At 37.4% G+C, this 18,887-nt stretch overlaps 1 protein-coding gene across 1 annotated transcript in view; it reads left to right on the top strand.

Annotated features, from left to right (window-relative positions):
- Positions 1 to 4,323: 4,323 nt before the first annotated feature.
- SDHAF3 (succinate dehydrogenase complex assembly factor 3) overlaps positions 4,324 to 18,887 on the top strand; it is an 80,266-nt gene continuing 65,702 nt past the window's right edge. Inside the window, exon 1 of the mRNA XM_082472179.1 lies at positions 4,324 to 4,595. Within this exon, the coding sequence (XP_082328305.1) occupies positions 4,422 to 4,595 (174 nt within the window). The 5' untranslated portion in view covers positions 4,324 to 4,421. The remainder of the gene's footprint in view (positions 4,596 to 18,887) is intronic.

The raw sequence follows: 18,887 nt of genomic DNA, 5'->3' as shown, positions 1-18,887 counted from the left end.
ATCACCAATTGCTGAGGACAGCTGGCCAGGACAAGGGCACTGACGCTGATGTTTGGACTGATGCATTCTCATTTGGAGGCAGGAAGAACTGCGGCTAGCTAAGGACACAGAGACAATGGGGCCCTAGAGGTGGACCACCTGGACAGTACAAACATATGGAAGCCGAAAGATGGAAAGATTTCTAGAAGGTCAGGGGAGAGTAGCTGTGTGAACAGAAGCAAGTAACTAGGGAATTTGAAGAAAGTGATTTTAGAGGAGTAGTGGGGACAATAATAGATTAAAAGGGATTAAGCAGGGAATGAGAATGGAAATGGAGAAATATTTGTTTCAAGTTTGCCAATGAAGGAAGCAGGGTGATAGGATGGTAGTTTGAGGGGGAGGTAGAATAGATGGAGGGATTTTTTTTTTTAATGTGAAGTGTTCTTGTGAATGTTTATGAGCTGAACGGACTAGTCTTATGAAGAGAATAATTGAAGATGCCAGTGAGAGAAAGAATGAGGGGATAATTATGAAGCTACCTCTCAGAAGGGTTGGGATACAATCAAGAGCTCTAGTGGAAGGCTTGGGTTGGAGGAGAGTACAAATGATAGAGATTTTGTGGATTTTTATTGAGTGCCAACTTTGCATAAGTAAGCTGTGTTCTGAATGTTCATTACTTATTTGGAAAGCTTAAACCATGTCATCTGGGAGACATGGTGGTGCTGTGGATGTGGCATGTGGGAAGTGGGATGATTCTGGAGTGAGCGCTTCAGATAGCCCTTAAGTTATTAATCACCTCCTGTTGATAAATGTGCATATAGCCCGGAGTTATATAATTTATTCTTCACTCTTACATTCTCTTTCTCAGAGATGTTTTACTTTGTTTTTCTTTCTTTTTGATTATGCTTTTTAAAATTTTTATTGCAGTGTAGTTAATTTACAATGCTGTGTTAGTTTCAGGTGTACAGCAAAGTGAATCAGTTATACATATACATATATCCACTCTTTTTTAGGTTCTTTTCCCATACAGGTCATTACAGAGTACTGAGTAGAGTTCCCTGTGCTATATAGTAGGTCCTTATTAGTGACTTATTTTATGTATAGTAGTATGTATATTTCAATCCCAATCTCCCAATTTATCCCTCCCATTTTACTTTTATGTTTAAAATATTTTTAGCTATATCAAAATCTTTATCCCCATTGTTGCAGGAACACTTTAATATTGAAGGACTGGATATTTAGTAATCAGTTTTTAACAGTGGCAATAACTTGGGTACTATTCCTGGAACCCAGGTGTTTCCAAGTTGGAAACTTAGACCATTGGTTATCAATCCTGGCTGCACATTAGAATCACTTGGAGGGGTTTCTAAGCAATAGCCATGCCTCCCCCCACTCGCAAAGATGCTGATTCAAGTGGTTTGGAGTGGGCCTTATCAGTTTTTTTAAACCAGTTTCCCAGGTGATTGTAATATTCAGCCAAAGTTGAAAACCACTGACTTAGACCAACGGCACTTTTACTATTAGGCAACTTGTTCAATGCATCATTTAACATAGGCTGTCCCTGCAAACTCAATATGACTAGAGTAAAACGCATTTCCAAAAGCAATTTTCCCTCCTGATTTTTTCTTTGTCAATTGCACTTCCATAAAGGAAAACATGGAGACCTCTTTGCTTCAAGTTTTGAGGAGTTTCCCCTTCTTAAACAAAAATCTTTTCAAAGCAATTATTTCAGAGTGGGTACATATCTGCTTCTCCTTTTACAAAAAATTTTGGAGGGGATTGGGGAGAAATCATGATTAGACTAGCAGAGTTGAAAGGTACTGAGAATTACCTAACCCAATTTATTTGACACGTGAGAAAATCGAGGCGCAGATTGGTTGAGTGACTGAATAACACACAGGAAAACGAATTACATGGAGGAAGGATAAAGGAAAGGCCTGCATGAAGTGTACTGATCTGGATTAGTGGCCAGGAATAGAACTCAGATCTTATTTTCAGTTCATGGCTATTTTGACCACAAGAGGAAAGCCTAAATTGGAAGGTCAAAGAAACAGAAAATTTTGTCCTCAAAACATAACTCATTGTCCAGCCCACTGTAAAAAAATAAAGGTCATCTACCATTCTTCTCACTGTTATTCTTGATTCCTCTCCTCAAGGCCTAACCACACCATTATGTCTTGGCTTTTCTCTTACCCATCATTTGTCATTTTTGAGCATTGATTACCCAAAGCTTTATGGACCTTTTCTGCTCCCTTTATGCTGAATTAATTCTTTTATTGTTATGTTTTGTTAATTTACTGGCAGAATTTTTCCCCACATTTTTATAAGAGCTTTGGCTCTAAAAGAAGCATTTATTATACATGTACTTTAACCCCAAAGGAAACCAGAAAAAAAGTAAACTGGAACAAGAAATTAATTTTTAATTTACAGGGATATTAAGAGATGAAGTATGGTTAGAAAAAATTTCCTGAAGTAAAATAACCATGCTGCCATTCAATCCTTGCCATGAATGTGGTTTGTCAAAAAACCAAATTAAATCCATTAAAAAAAATGTTCTGTGTTCTTTTAAACAAATATTTTTCTAAAATTTAAGCAAAAGGAAAAAAGTGCATTCAAGGTAATAAATATTAGAGTGCTTACTATTTGTAAGGCACTGCGGTGGACCCTGAAAAGAATACTAAAATGAGTAAGTCCCTGCCCTTGGTAGAGGGGTGTGTGTCTTTTTGTCTTTCAAAAAGTCTTTGCATAAACAAAAATCTGGGGTCTCTGAGGGAATCACATAAATTTTCCCACATTCTTGCCCTTTCATCACCAGCAGGTCATATAAATCACTTGACACCCTTAAAATCACAAAATCCCTGCCCTCCTGGAATTTGTAATCTAGTGGGGGCAAGGCAGGGGGCAGGCAATAAGCAAACAAGTAAAATATGGACGTGTTATGGAGAAAAATAAAGCAGAGAGGGGGCTTAGGGAGTTCTTAGCATGATGTTGTAGCAATATCAAATATGCTTGCCAGGGAGGATCTTAATCAGAAAGAGACCTGAAGTAATGAGCTGAGCGAAATAAAGGTGTTAGCCAAGAAGATACCTGAAGCAGAACATTCCAAGCAGATGGAAGAGCAAATACCAAGGCCCTCAGTTGGGAGAGTGCCTGGCCTGTTCAAAGATGAATTAGGGGCTTTGAAGACCAGTGTGGCTGGAATCGGCCAACTAGGGAGAGAGCAGTAGGAGAAAATTTAGAGAGCTAAGAAGTGGAGAGTCTTTGCGTTTTACTCTAATGAGAAGCCACTGGAGGATTTTGGTGAGCAGAGTAGTGACATGGTTTTTTTTTTTTTTTTAAACCTATTAATAATTTAATAAAAAGCTATGTAAAAAGGTATGGTCAGAGTGATGGGAACCAGCAAGGATTTATAAGGCATCCAGACACTACCAGTAGCAGAGGCTGTTACAGTTTAGGTGGATCACGATCAAAGTTGATCATGGCAGAAGCAGAAACACAAAAAGTGACTACAGCATCCGGTAAAGAGAGACGATTGTGGAATAGGGAGTAGTGAGAAATGATCGAATTTTGCATACATTTTGTTGGTGGAGCCATCAGGATTTGTTGAAGGTCCAAAGGTGTGATGGGACAGAAAGAACGAGGCCAAACTGCTGCCAGCTTTGATTGGTCACACTCTCAGTATCGCCGTTGTAAAAGATGAAGATTTGTGAACGTTCTGATTCTACGTTTTCATCTCAGACTATTTAATCAGAATCTCCTGGATCGTGGCCTTGGACACAATACATTTAAAATGTTCTCTAATTATTCTTCTAAAGCCAACTTGACTTGAGCTAAGGATTGAAACCTGCTGGCTCAGGTCTCACTTGAGTTACATGAAACAGGCCACGCCTTCAGGGTACAAATTAGGAGCACAGCCCTGTGCAAGGTACGTGGGTGTGTGGGCTCGTGAATGGAGAGATTAATCCCATTCCGATCCCTCTCGCAGAACGCAGGAAGACTGCAAAGACATCTGAAGTGTCTTTAGCCAACCGTGGAAGGCTTCCTGGAGGAGCCCGATTTTGACGAAGCCTTTCTTAAGCCTTTATCAGGAGGGAAAGAGGTAAGATGAATGGTAAAGATGATGAGGTGTAACTGAGGGGTGACAAGCGTGGGCTGCTTGACGTGCAAGCGTGACGACCCCTCCGCCCCAGACGCAGCCCCTAAGTGGTCGCTGCGCTGGCGCTCCACTAAAGCTACGCCCCTTTCAGAGAAGGACCGGCCCATTTCTGCCCGCCGCTGCCGCTCGCGTTTCCGGAAGGTCCTGATATTAGGCTGGACCAAACCGGATGAAAGCCGCGCTCCCTCTTCCGCTTGTGTTTGGGTTACTTATACTCGGCTTGTAAGGAGGACAGGCGCGCGCGGTCTCTCTGCGCAGGCGCGGCCTGTGGTCCACGCGCGGAGGTATGTCTGTTCGGCACGTCTCGCGTGTCCGGGCCTTGTATCGGCGCATTTTGCTGCTGCACCGGGTTCTGCCCCCAGACCTCAAAGCCCTTGGTGACCAGTACGTGAAGGACGAATTTAGGAGACATAAGACCGTTGGTTCTGACGAGGCCGAGCGATTCTTGCAGGAATGGGAGGCAAGTAACTGCCCCCTTTTCTTCGCCCCAGACCTTTGAGGTCCCTCAGCGGTGTCCCGGTTTGTCTCTGGGAGAGACCGCCTGACCCGGCTGGTTTCCCCGGGCCGCACGAGCTCGAACACAGCGGCAGCCTGTTCCGTTTGAATTAAACAGCGCAAAGCCGTTCAAACACTTCTTCCCAAAGTTAAGTCCCAAGCTGGTCTGTTTATCCCACGGGTTCCTCGCTGGAGCACATCCCGTTACAACAGCGTGTCCAATTCAGTTCAAGTTTTGCCAAGCGCTGGAGGGGTGAGGATGGAGGTTACAAAATTGAATGTCACCGTCAAGTGCTTAAAGAGCTTACCGTTTGGCAGCTTTTTTGTATCCTCCAATGCCTTGCACGTAGCGAGCGCCTATTGATAATTAATGGTTTTCTCGTTACTAGTTTTCAGAGTTTTAGAGGCTTGTTTCTGTAATTACTGTTTTTAAAATCCTAGTGCTCTTTGTTGGGTCTTAATAATATTCTCAGTTGACTGATACAGAAATTGGATAAGACTGGGGGTAATTACAAGCGGTGGGCAAAAATGCTGGTCAGAGGTAAGTCAGGTGAAAGTCGTTTCTTCGTAGTCTCAAGTCACGTTATTCTGTTGAATTGCTCTGCATCATTGCACTAAATCTTCAGCAGACACATGCATTAGGGATTAACCCTTTGACTTTCCCTCCCTTTTTTGAGTGAAGTCAAATGATATTCAGAGTATTTAATTTAGAGTATTTCGTGGGGTTGGGAGCCATGCAGCACTGCCCCTAGTTATTTGCAAATATCAAGAAATGAATGAAATTGGCAATTAGAGCGACAGGTATTTGAAAGCATGAAGCAGTGTTGGTTTAAGAACTGAGGTAAGCAATTCTTCAGTCTAAAAAGTTGATGGCTACAGAGATTATTTAAGTCTGTTTTTTAAAAAAAATCATAAAGGGTGAACACAGCGTGAACATTAGGGTGAACACCGAACTTTTTCACTGAATTGCAGAATTTTTATTGTAGACTCATTGATGCTTGCAAGAGGGACATTTAGGACAATGGTGAAATTTAGAACTTGCCTAAAAATCATGTGTGTTAGATGTAGTGAGGCTGCCTAGAGCCAGGGAAGTTGAATCTTTTAAAATGCAGACTGCTGCAGACTGCTTTCTTTTAATATGGTAACTTAGTCTTGAAGCCAGAAGAACTGGATTCAAATTCAGGTACCGGCATTTATTTTAATAAATAAGTGTCAGATCACTTTTCCTAGTCTTATTTTCTTATCTGTAAAATCATAACAGTATTTACAATATGCACCTCTAAATTAGTGTATGTAAATGTAAGTGACATCTTTTAAGCCAAGTCAGTTTGTGGCAGGACAGGAAGAAGTCTAGCTCTATGTTGGGAAGAAATAAGGGCACTTTGGGAGGTCCTAAGAACTGGGAAGCTTTTTAGGGAAAGAGTAGGAACCCAGAATAAATTGATAATAGGCTAGAGGAAAGAGACATTTAAAAAAAACTCGTTTAAAAAAAAAATGTGTTGATCAACTGAGAAGACTTGGTGTCAGGAATTCAGCTTAAAAAAAAAAAAAAACCCACAAAAAACTCTCCTAGTGCTATGTGGCATTTGGTCTCTGGGATTCTTTCACACACTTCTAAAATTACTTATGAACTTGAATTTGCTTTACTTTAAAAGGCAAAGTTGGGTATGGATACCACTGGAGAAGAGAAAGGGGAAGGTTCAGCAATATGAGAGGACTCAGTATTGGGAGGAGAGTTCTCTATTCCCTTCATCTGTGATCACAGAAAACTGTGGCAAATATTAGAGCAAATTCATCTTGGGAAATTTCTGTTCAAGGACCTTTGGGGGAAGGTAAGAGGAAAGTATTTCATTTTATCTTAAGGATAAAAATGTAAATGCATATTTACAGAGTAAATAGTGAATTTATGTAATTCCTTACCATAGAGAAAAAATGTTAAGTTCAGGGAGAGATGTTTGATAACTGGTTAGTAAAATACCCCTTGTAATCTTATTCCCAAGCCTTTTAGGGGACAACTGTTAAAAGTGGAATTGGGGCTGGGTAGATCAGGGGGTCTTACTTATTATGGCACTTTCAAAGTTCTGACTATGCTCAGTTTTGAAGAATAGCTGTTTTAGGTAATGCTTTCCATTTTTCTTTCTGTGCCGACCCAGTTGTGGAGAGAAGAACTTCTTACCACTGTTTTCTGGGAAATTAGAATAAATGTTGAAAATTAAATAGCAAGTAAAAGACGTTTGTGTTAGAATGTGAGACAAAAAACAGCTCCTTAGGAGCCACTTTGAAAAGACTCCGTGTGTTTAATTTTTCATTTTTTTGCCCCATTTATTTATGTCTGTTGCTGTCTTGCCTGGTTTCCATTGTTTTCCTTAAGTAGCTGCTTTGCTCTGTGTCTCTTGGGGGAGGTTTATAGTGGAAGTTTCTGGAAAAAGCAAAATGCTTAAACACTCTTTAAATAGTTATTGATCACTTATTGCCAGGCAAAGTGCTAGGCATTGTAGGACACAACAATGAATAATATGTGTATTTTACTTTTATGGTGTCCAAGTTTAGAGTATAATAGACGATTATAGTATGAAAGGGTGTCTCTGAAGTGCTGTAGGGGCAAGGAGGGAATGGAGGAAGATGAGGCCACATGTAATGTCTGAGCTGAGGTTTGAGCAGGTCAGAGTTACCTTGTCAAGAAAAAGACTCTCTAGAAAGAGGGAATAACCTATTCAGAGGTATTGAGGTAAGAAACAGTATGACTTTTTCCAGGATCTGCAGTGATGTGTTTAGAATTTAGTGTATTACATGGGAGATAAGGAAGAGAGAAAGCTAAAGAGGTGACAAGAGACAGGATATTCTGCTAAGGATTTTAGGTCTTTATTTTGAATCATTGAAAGATTTTAAGCAGTGGTGAAAATGATTCAAATTATATTCTAGAAAGATCACTTTAACAACTATAGAAAGGAATGATTGAAGAATGAGACAGATTGAAGGTAGGGAGAACTGTTAGGAGAGATGTAGTAATCCCAAATATGTATGTGCCTGAACCAAGACAGAGGTGCTGAGGATGGAGAGTATGGGTTTTTGTGTTACCCTTTTTAAGGTAGAATGGGATTTGACTTGGTGACTGATACAGGATTAATTAGAGGGGAGGCCATAGAATGGATAACTCTCAAGTTTTGGAATACGATACCAATAACCAGAATAAGTATATAGGAGGAGCAGGTGGGGGATGAGTTTAGTATGGTACATTTTTGTGTTAAAAATTCTGGTGGGACAGTCAGGTGGAGATGTTCTGAGATATATTTACTCTGATACTCAGGAGACAGATTGTGGCTGGAGATAGAGATTTGGAATTCATTATTTGTAATTGATGGTCCAAAGGTGTGAATTAAAGTGCCCAGGCTGGGTGTAACAGGGGAAGCTAGATAGATAGTGGTCAAAGATAGACAACTAACCTTTAGGAGTTAAAGAGAATGAAGGTAGTAGTGTAGTGCTGGAACTGTTCTGTTCTTTTCTTTTTCTGTACTCAATTGTTCCTAAGCTACTTCTGCAAAAGAACATACTTTTACCCTTCCTGATTATGTTTAAGTCTTTAGATTTGTATGATAGTCTTTATCATAATATTTGCTTTTTTGTTTTATTTTGTTGTATTCATTTTAGAGAGGAGGAAATGCTTCAAATTTCATGTAACTGTCCATGTGTAACTCATGTGGGATATCTTATGACTTTGAAGTGGATCATCAGATTAAAAAATGTATGATTACGTTGCATGTCATCTATATTTAGAGTTTCCTTAACTTAATATAATTAGGGTTGGATGGGTATTTTGCAGTTTTTATAATTGTACGTCTCTCTTACCTAATTTGAGGACCTCATTTTGTTGCTTTTGAACATCCTGATTTGAACTTTGTATTTTAGTTTGTGGGAGAAAAGGAATGAATTACCTCTCTGTCCAATAGATGGGTTGTATGTGTGGGGGATCATCTACCAAGTATGAGGGAGTCATCTGGGAACCTCTTAGTTGTCCTGTTTATTCTGCATGTTACTCAGTGTAGTGTTTTTGTGATGGTTTATTGGATGGTGATGGTTTATTGAATGGTGATATGTCACACATGTGTTTTTTTCTACATTAAGCTTTACCACTTAAAAAATTTTAGCCATACTCTGGTCCTTAACTAATGGTTGAAAAAGGGGTGAAGGTGAGGATTTGAAACAGTATATCCTTGGAACATAAAATTTTTTTTTTTTTTCATTTCTGAAGTATTTGGAAGCTTTTATGGTATTTTTTGTTTAGAAATACTTAACTTTTATTGGTGTCAGATGTGTTTTAACAGTGTTTATGTTATAAAGTAAATTAAGATGTTTTTAAAAATCATAGTTTGATCAACATTGCATATATTATTGACTTTATACTATATTACTGGAACATAGAGGTACGTCCTTTTATTTAAGTGATTTTAAAGTTATTGGAATTTATAGATTTAAACTAATGGTAATAGCATGATAATATTAATATGCTAGTAGTTATGGTTCTAAAACAGATCTGTGTGTGTGTAGGGGTGTGTGTATGTCTATATACCACACAGACTTAAGAATTTGAAGTAAGTTTTTGCATAGAATTTAATAAAAGGATTATATATATATGCATAATATTGATTTTACTGGTTTACTTATTATTTTATGAGATAAATTATTTTACGCTTGCTTAATAAGAACAAATGTCTGAAGTTTTACATAGGGAGTATTAGAATTGACTGAAAGGGGCTTCACATTGCTTCAGTAAACTTGTTTTTTCGGTTAATGCTCTTAAGCTTTTTTGAAAAACCAAAGTAATGTATATATGTGGTTAAAAAAAATTAGTGTGGGAGGGCTTATAATAAAGAGCAATATATTCTTTACTATTCCTTAATTTATCTGTTCTGGGGACATTTTTCATTTTATTTTGGTATCTTTCAGGTTTCAGGTATCTTGTGAATTTGGTTATCTGTCCAAATTTACAAGTAAAGCAATAAGAAACTGAGAACTCTGCATATAGGTAGGCTTGTTGATTAGAAAATGACTTTTAGGATTACAGAGTTTCAGTAAATCTCCCTTGTATTTGCTTCTTGCTCCTCATTTTCTTTACCTCCCTGGTGTTTGTGTTCAGTTGGTTCTGGCAGTTTGGCTTTATCTTCAGCTGTTATTCTCTGTTTTGTTTTCTAAGCTGTGGCTGCTTCTATTTAGGCTGTTTTATTAGTTAAACTTCTCCACCTGTTTTCCATCTTGAGAACCTTATTGAAATCTCTTGGCTTCTAATGGCTCCTTTCTTAGTCTTTATGGATCGCTCCTTTAAAAGTTTTTCTATTATCAGTTCAGGGAGTTTTGGAAGGGAGAAGAAATAAGAAATAAGCTTCTGTGATTTCTCCAATCTGCCATCTCAAACTGGGGATTCTCAGTTTTTTCATTTTAAAGATGAAGAAACTAAGGCCTGTAGAAGTAAAATGACTTGTTTGGTGCCACACCACTAGGTACGATGAAAATCTTGTGCTCTCACCTCATGAAAATCAGTTAAGATTTTGGAAATTAATGTTTCCAAAAGACTATTCAACTTTTGTTTAAAGTAAAATGATTATATATTTTTTTCTTTGAATTTTGCTTGTTTGCTTATTACAGTTTATTTGTATATTTGGTTTGTTTTCCATTTTTGGTATTTTTCCTAAGGGATAGGGAAGATTTTTTAAATCATGTTTCTATCTAATACACCTCTAGCATAATTAGGAAATGTTTAGGTATTGTTTAGGTAATGATTTATTTGTATGTTTATTAGCCCAAGATGCTAATTGCGACACATTTCTTTCTCAAAGATTTTTTTCATTAATGACATGAGAATAGAAGTTGCTGCAATGTAACTGTTAAACTGTTGTGCTAGTCAGGCACATATATTTCCTGTGTGATTTTTGGCTTCAGTTGTCTTAGTAAGGGAAGTAATATTTTACCCTTGAAATTACAGATGGACCAAAAAGTTCTCTTTTACCTCTAAGATATGATTATATTAGGAGATGAATTAAAACTATATCAAACGGCTTAACCCACTTTACACTTTTCATTGGCACCACTGATTTTTCTCTTTAATCTTTTCTTTTAGTTTTAGGGTTATGTGTTACCATAGTGACACCACAGACAATAAAAATACAGTACATTTTATTTCTCTTTGTAATACTTACCATTAACATAAAATTAATAATTCCTGAATTAAAAAATAGTTAAAATAAAAAGGCAAATGGAATGTGTTTGGGAGTAATGTGATAGATGATTGATAGCATTAGTATAAAAAGAACTTAGCTTGGACTGGGAAAACACTTAACAGCTTTAATACAGGAATGGGCAAAAGGGACTCTAATAAGAGGTCATTCTCTGATTTATATATGAATTTAACTGCTGTGTTGAATGTATATGGTAATAGTGAAAAATTTAAATCAGTATAGATGTCCAGTGATGGCAGAAGAATGAAATTATAACATAGCCATATGATGGATGGGTTAGTATGCAGCTCTTAGTAATGGTGTTTCAGAAGAATTAATGGTATAGAAAACTGCTCATGATACAATTAAAAATAAACAGTGTTTATCTTTGGGTGCTGGGATTAAGGATGATTATAATTTTCTTCCTTGTACCTCAAAATTCCAGATCATGTGCTACTTTAGTAATTATAAGAAAGCCAATAAATGTGATTTTAAACAATGCAGTTGGATATACTCAGCATTTTTGTTACCAGTCTTGTGTCACAAAGCACAGGAAAACACATACATTGAGTCAACTAGCACCTTATAAATATAGTTCCTAATTTTGCCCTTTAAATTTTGTAGGTTAAACTTAGACTTCTTCATGTTTAATAAATAATGTCAGCTATATATTTTAATTATTTCTTGCTGAGTTTTGTAAAATTAAAACAATCTAAATGTGTAGACTTTTTATTCGGTATTGTAAATGGCCACTGAAATAAGAGAAGAAATAAAAGGCATCCAGATTGAAAAGAAAGAAAACTGCCTTTATTCACAGGAGATATGATTATGTAGACAATTTGATGTAATCTACTAAAAAACTTCTGGAATTTAATAAGTCAGTTTAGCAAGGTTGTATTATACATGATCAATATATAAAAATTAACTGTATTTTTATATACTAGCAGTGAAAACTTGGAAATTAAACTTTTTAAATATCACTTACCATCAAAAAATGAAATGCTTAGGGAAAATTCAGACAAAGGATGTACAGACCTCTACACTGAAAACTACAAAGCATTGCTGGGAAAGAATAAACATGTATAGATTAAAAATTAAACTTTATCTAGTTACTCTTTTTTCCTTAACCACTAGAAGACATATTTAGAATTTAGAATCTTTAGGGGTCTAAACTGAGGTCAGAAAAGAGTCATCAGGGCCATCTATCTGGTATAGTTTTGTCTTTTTAAGCAACGTGAAGAATCTTCTCATGTTAATTTCTTAGAGATCATACTTAAATAGTCATAATTCTCCAGTAACTTAATTTAATCAAAATTAAGTTGCTACTTAATAACTGTTAGAAATCTATTTTCATTTTTTACCTTTTCTTTTTCTAAGTATTGTAGAAGGTTGCATGAAGGCTGACAGTGTATTAGGACTGGCAGAGGAAATTGGTTAACTGTTGGTTTGTCTTCTGGCAGGTCAGAGAGGATGGAAGGTGGCTTGGAAACCAGTAGGCTTAGGAAGGAGATTCTAGGTAGATTTGTGCCACCCAAGATTGTCATTGTAAGTCCTGGTAATTGATCTTGTACATTTGGAATTGGACTTTATCAGCATACCCAGAGATGATCAAATATTGACTTCAGATTCACACTAACTAAATTTATGTAATACTGAAGTATAAGCTAGAATGCTGATTTCTCTGGGTTGGGGAGTGGGGGCTGATGAAGAGGGCTCTCCTTTTCCAGGAGTCAGAATATTCATATTTAGATCCAGGGACACTTCTTTCAGAGGTGTCTCAGAATTTAGAATTTTTTAGATTTTAGAAAGCTAAGAAGGAGTATGATTGAATTTTAAGACACACCCCTGTGGGATCTGGAGTAGTACCCTGTAATCAAGTACATTAATATTTCTGCAGTAAAGCATTTGACTGTTCATATTAAGCAGAGTAAATAAACGCTTCATGTCCATTTAGGTCCGGATTTGCTACCAGATGAGTTCTGAAAGAGCTTTTGTTTTTTGACACTTCTTTGACTTCAGAATTGCAAGTAAGGGATTGTGGACCTCTATTAAGCTTTCTAGGAAACTGAATTAATGTTTAGAAGGTTGCCATGGTTGGTAAACATGGAATTAAAATAATGGGAACTGGGTAGGCATGAGACATTTTTCATCAGGCCTTGTAGTAGAAAACATCCGTTTAGTTTACAGTAGAAAACATTGTGGGTCCTCATGCTTCACTGCCCTTTTTTCTTGGACAGTGCTGAACACACATTAGGAAGTTTGCCCCCTCTTGATACTTTATTTTTATTTTAAGCACATTTTTTTCTGCCAAAGCATTATTATTATTATCAGTGTGTTGATAGATTAAGCTACCTAATTGGTCTTCTGGGCCTGAGAGAATTCAGATGTTTCCCATTGTGTGTTGATTTTTTTAGCTCAGTTCCCAAGGGAGGATCATATTTATCTTATTTAGAAGTTTTTGGTCTTCCCTAATCCTAAATTAGTAGAACTTGAAGCATTTCTAAAATAAATTGAATTTTGACTTCTAAGCTTTCAAACACTAAAATATTTATGCTTTATTTGAATAATTTTAAACATATACATGGTCTATTTTTTTTCAAAAAACATTTCATCATTATAAACATAAAAAAATAGCAGAATGTTGTATATTGTATGTTTAAGTAGCAAAGCTTTCTGGACTTTGCTGCAGTGACTCTTCACTTTGCTGAAGATGAAGTTGTCTAGTTTGTTTAAAACTATCCCATTGAATAAAAAAAAATCACACACTTCTCATAGGAACTTTTCCCTTTCCAAACTAAGAATGGCAGCTGATGGCATGGCAAATACGTATATATAAAAACAACTATAGGGCTTCCCCGGTGGCGCAGTGGTTAAGAATCCGCCTGCCAATGCAGGGGACATGGCTTCGAGCCCCGGTCTGGGGAAGATCCCACATGCCGCGGAGCAACTAAGCCCGTGTGCCACAACTATTGAGTCTGTGCTGTAGAGCCCGCAAGCCACAACTGCTGAGCCCATGTGCCACAACTGCTGAAGCCCACGCACCTAGAGCCTGTGCTCCGCAACAAGAGAAGCCACCTTAATGAGAGGCCAGTGCACCGCAACGAAGAGTAGCCCTGGATTGCTGCAACTAAAAAGAAAGCCCGTGCACAGCAATGAAGACCCAGTGCAGCCAAAAATAAATAAATAAATAAATAAATTTATAAACAGACAAACAAGTATAATAACATCAGCACGCAGCAGCAATGGGTCCAGCCTTACAGCACAGACCCAAAGCTCTAACCCCTCCAAAAGGTACCTTGTTCACTGCCTCACACTTCCCAGCCTGGCTGCCTACTTATTCATTCTATAAGGTATAGATATTTACAGTTGATAATGCAGGATTTCTAGCCAATAACCATAGTTAACACCACTTAAAAAACACCATGAATATATTTAAATGCTTTTACTAGGCTAAGCAAGATGCACAGAGTGAGAAAAACGTCTTATTTTAAAATATTTGGAAATATATACAACTTTGATACAATTTCAGGGTACTAATAACACTCTTGGCTACTTCATGTAAACTACTTAAAATTTCTAGTGCACTTTTAGAAACTGCAATATGATTATATTCAAATTTTGTAATTAAATCTAATGAGGGCAGAGCCATCTCCAAGAAGTTTATTGTGTTTTTCCCGACTCTGGAATTCATGTGGAATTAGATACTCAAGTTTATTTCTCTATCCTCCTCTTTCTCAACCCCCTTCTTCTTTACTTCCTCCTGTCATCCTCTTCATCTTCCTTTTTTTAGGCAACATCTGTCTCCTTTGCACCATCAGATTTTCCTGCGTTGTCCAAATCTTCTTCCTATTTCTCCTTCAGCCTCACTACCTTATTATTGTAAGGCTGCTTTTTTTGCTATCAGATTACTCCACATCTGTTTGGTCTTCAGTGGAGATGCCAGGGTTTGTGGATTTGATCCCAGGGTGGAACTCTGAACCGAACACTCCCAGTAGTGGCTACTTGGGAGCATTAGGATCCTTCCTGCTTCCCTTAGTTGTTCCAAAATGCTCCATTTCTGGATCATCAGATTTGGATTTCCTTTTCCCAGACATTGTCTTCTATATCTCAGAGCACTTCTTAGAAAACTGCAAAGGAAAAATCAAAAACAAGCTGCAACGCTGATAGGATCTCTTGGATTTTTCTTCTTTTGTACCTCTGGCTTGCCTGCACGATGAAGGCAGAGAAGACCCTTTGCTCTGTGGTTTCTTAGGTCACCTTCAGCCATATTGATTCATTGTTTGCTAGCCTGTGCGTGCAATTTTACTGCACGCAGTAAAGAAACAGTTAACAAGAAACCAGTATTAATGATTATGGTAGACATACATGTATATAGTTAAGAACTATATAAAATTTGCTTTTCTGTGCCATTTTCAGCTATTGTATTTAATCTTTTTGTGTGTGTCACCTGCTAGGTTAGTCAAGGGATTGGGACAAAGATTGTAATAATAACGTTTTGGAAGCCTGATACTTTTGTAACTGCTTTTATGCTATGAGTGCATTTCTGAAAAGTTGTTTATAAGTTGGTTTTTAAAAATTTTAACTGTATTTTAAGTATACTGGCAGATTAACTATTTAAACAAATTCTTTTGTTAATCCTTTTGTAAAACGAATAATCAGCCCATAATTTCCTTCTTTGTGTAAACCTGCATTTGCATACATGAAATTTGTTTTAAATAGGGTTTGTCTACAAATGTCGATGCATGTGTCTAAAAAGAAGAAAATTTAATTTCTGTTTGTGAAGAACAAATTCAGATTTGGCACTTGAGAAGTAAGACATACCAGATTATTTTAGTTCTATTCTTTTCAACTAAAGCATATTTTAGATAGCATTTTGCTATCAAAATATGCTCTACACCTTTAATTAAGGGGTGGCAAGAAGTTCATATATTAAGATTGAACTGCAGTAAATTTTTAAACTATATTTTCTTAAATAGTAATAGAGCTAGTGTGAAGTTATATAAAGTTTAAAAAGTTATTTAGTAGTTTTATCTTTTCTTTCTTAAAAGTATACCTGGAATCTCAAATCTTAATGATTTTTTTCTTTAAAAATTTTGCTTTATCTTAGTCTGTACTTATAAAGGTAGACGTATATGTTGCTTTTAATTATGTTTGTTAGCTTTCTACTTAACTGTAGTTTGGTGATACCCAGCAGTTTACTCCTCTGCTTAATACTTGGATGATAACTCATCCTTTTAGTTTGGATACTGAAATCTTGTTAACCAGCATTAACCATAAACAGCTATTTAGTCCACAGTATAGCATAAATATGGTATATTTATGGTGAAAAAATAAAAATGTAATTGCCATTGTGTAGTATTTTAACTGTACTGTGGTGAAATAGACTTTTTCTGCAGGGCTGTCTGGGAGCGTAACTACTATTTGTTATACTGTTTCTCTGGGAAAGTATATACAAATTTAAGTCTAGAGCATTGGGAACTTGGCCCCATCTCTTAGGCCAGCTGCACAACCTGTTGGATAGTCAGTCAAAGGAGAAGCCTCTCATGATTTAACATGGGTACTGTTTGATTCCGTGGAAAGTAAAGCCTTTCCTCGTAACTGAGGAAGACAGTGGGTTAGAGAACCCTTGGAAACGTCCTAGGCTCTAGTAGAGACACGTCTTCTAATATAAATAAAGCCAGCCATTTGTTTGTTCATGGCCTTAACAAGTTGAGTGTCAGGGATAATCTAGAAGACATTATTAAGGACAAAAACTGGAAAGAAAGCAAAGAATCAGGAGGAGAGGTTTCAGCAACAAGTTCAAGGTGGGACATGGAGAAATTGCTCCAAATGTAGGTCTTGAATTGTATGAGGCTGTTGGTCACACTACTAGGGAGGACTAGACAGAAGGAGCCCAACTGAGTTTATTTGTTCACTGATTCATTCAATGCCTACTGTTTTTCAGGGGATACAGAGATTAATGGTCAGTATCCGTAAGGAGTTTGTAAGTCTGGTACAAGTCTGTATAAGATAGAAGACTCATTGTACTCTAAAGAATAGTAGTTGAGAATGTTGGTCTTCTGGCAGCAGGGCAAACAAAGAGTGGTGTGATTACAGGAGGAAACTTCTTTTTCCCTTAGCCATTCAATTTATGATTGTTAGGCAGTTCTCTACCCAGTATATCTACCCTGTCACTTGCTGTTCCTTAATCTGACTCTGTTCTGTTGGATTTTATTTATTTATTTATTTATTTATTTATTTATCTATGTATTTATTTATTTATGGCTGTGTTGGGTCTTCGTTTCTGTGCGATGGCTTTCTCTAGTTGTGGCAAGTGGGGGGCCACTCTTCATCACGGTGCGCGGGCCTCTCACTATTGCGGCCTCTCTTGTTGCGGAGCACAGGCTCCAGACGCGCAGGCTCAGTAATTGTGGCTCATGGGCCTAGTTGCTCCGCGGCATGTGGGATCTTCCCAGACCAGAGCTCGAACCCGTGTCCCCTGCATTGGCAGGCAGATTCTCAACCACTGCGCCACCAGGGAAGCCCTGTTCTGTTGGATTTTGAAGATCTTTTTATCTTAGAGTTTCTTTTTAAAATATAATTACCCTATGAGAGATTCCATTTTAAATTATTGGCAGCTAACACTTTGATTAACAATGACATTGATTAACATCCAGCTACTTACTGTGTGAACTTGGATAATTTGATTAACCACTCCAAGCCTCAGTTTCCTCATCAGTGAAATGAGAATACCAACAGTACTTACTTCAAAGGTTAAGGATTAAATTAGATAATATATGCACAATAGTTGCCTTGTACATGGTAAGTTCTCAATAAATGTTAACTACTTTAGCTGTAGCGTGTGGTAGGAAGGAGATTTGATAGGAAGGAGTTTTGAAGGTACTGAAAACAAATTTTGTAATTTCATTATTCTTAATTCTTCCTTCTTTCCTATCTTCCATATCCAATTAGTTGCCAAATCTGGTTGATTCCTTTTACCATATCAGAACTCTGACCTGTTGTCTCCATTCTCATTGCCTCTGGATGTTTGTAGTAATTTCATAAATAATCTTGCCTTTAGTCCCTTTTAAATGTCAGCTTATAAAACACAACTTTGATCATATTATTGCCCTTGTCAAAAGCCATCACTGTTTTCCCATTGACCTTTCTTTAACCCGAGTTCAAAACTATGCAAAATCTGACTTGAATATGTTTTTCCTACCTTACATCTCAATATTCTTTGTCAAGTTTCCTAAGTTCCAGTCATGTTCAACCGAGCATTGTTCTCTGAATGTGGCCTTAAGTCGTCTTGGCCTCACTAGTCATTTGCCCTAAATGTTTTCCTGTCTTATTCTGTATAGCCAAATCCTAAAATGTCTTTCATAACAGCTCCAATCCTTTGCTATCAACTCTTTCTTAATTCTCCCAGTAAAAAGCAAAACTCTGTCTTCTAATTTCCTAAAACATTATTTTGTATTTTTGTTTTCTTAATGCTTTCTACAGTGTATTATAGTTATTTGTGTACATCCTTTTTGGTGCTAGTAGAGGTTAAATTCTTTGAGGACGAAAACTATGTTTTACGTATCTTTATGTACTTTTTAAAATAAATTTATTTATTTATTTTTGGCTGCGTTGGGTCTTCATTGCTGCACACGGGCTTTCTCTAGTTGCGGCAAGCAGGGGCTACTCTTTATTGCGGTGCGTGGGCTTCTCATTATGGTGGCTTCTCTTGTTGTGGAGCACAGGCTCTAGGCGTGCAAGTTCAGTAGTTGTGGCACGCAGGCTCAGTAGTTGTGGCTTGCAGGCTCTAGAGTGCCGGCTCAGTAGTTATGGTGCATGGGCTTAGTTGCTCCGCGGCATGTGGGATCTTCCCAGACTAGGGCTCCAACCTGTGTCCCCTGCATTGGCAGGCGGATTCTTAACCACTGCGCCACGAGGGAAGTCCCTCTTTGTGTACTTTAAAGCTCCTAGGACAGTATTTTGCTTATGATAGATGCTCAGTAAATCTTGGTTTTTTCCTACAAAAGAAAAATGTGTGATTTTTCAGATGAAGACCAAACATGTTGGAT

This window comes from Balaenoptera physalus (genome assembly GCF_965194825.1).
Source record: "Balaenoptera physalus genome assembly, chromosome: 8".
In the NCBI taxonomy this organism is placed as follows: domain Eukaryota; kingdom Metazoa; phylum Chordata; class Mammalia; order Artiodactyla; family Balaenopteridae; genus Balaenoptera; species Balaenoptera physalus.
The sequence above is the reverse complement of the archived record's forward strand: the minus strand, read 5'-3'. Positions and strand labels throughout refer to the sequence as shown.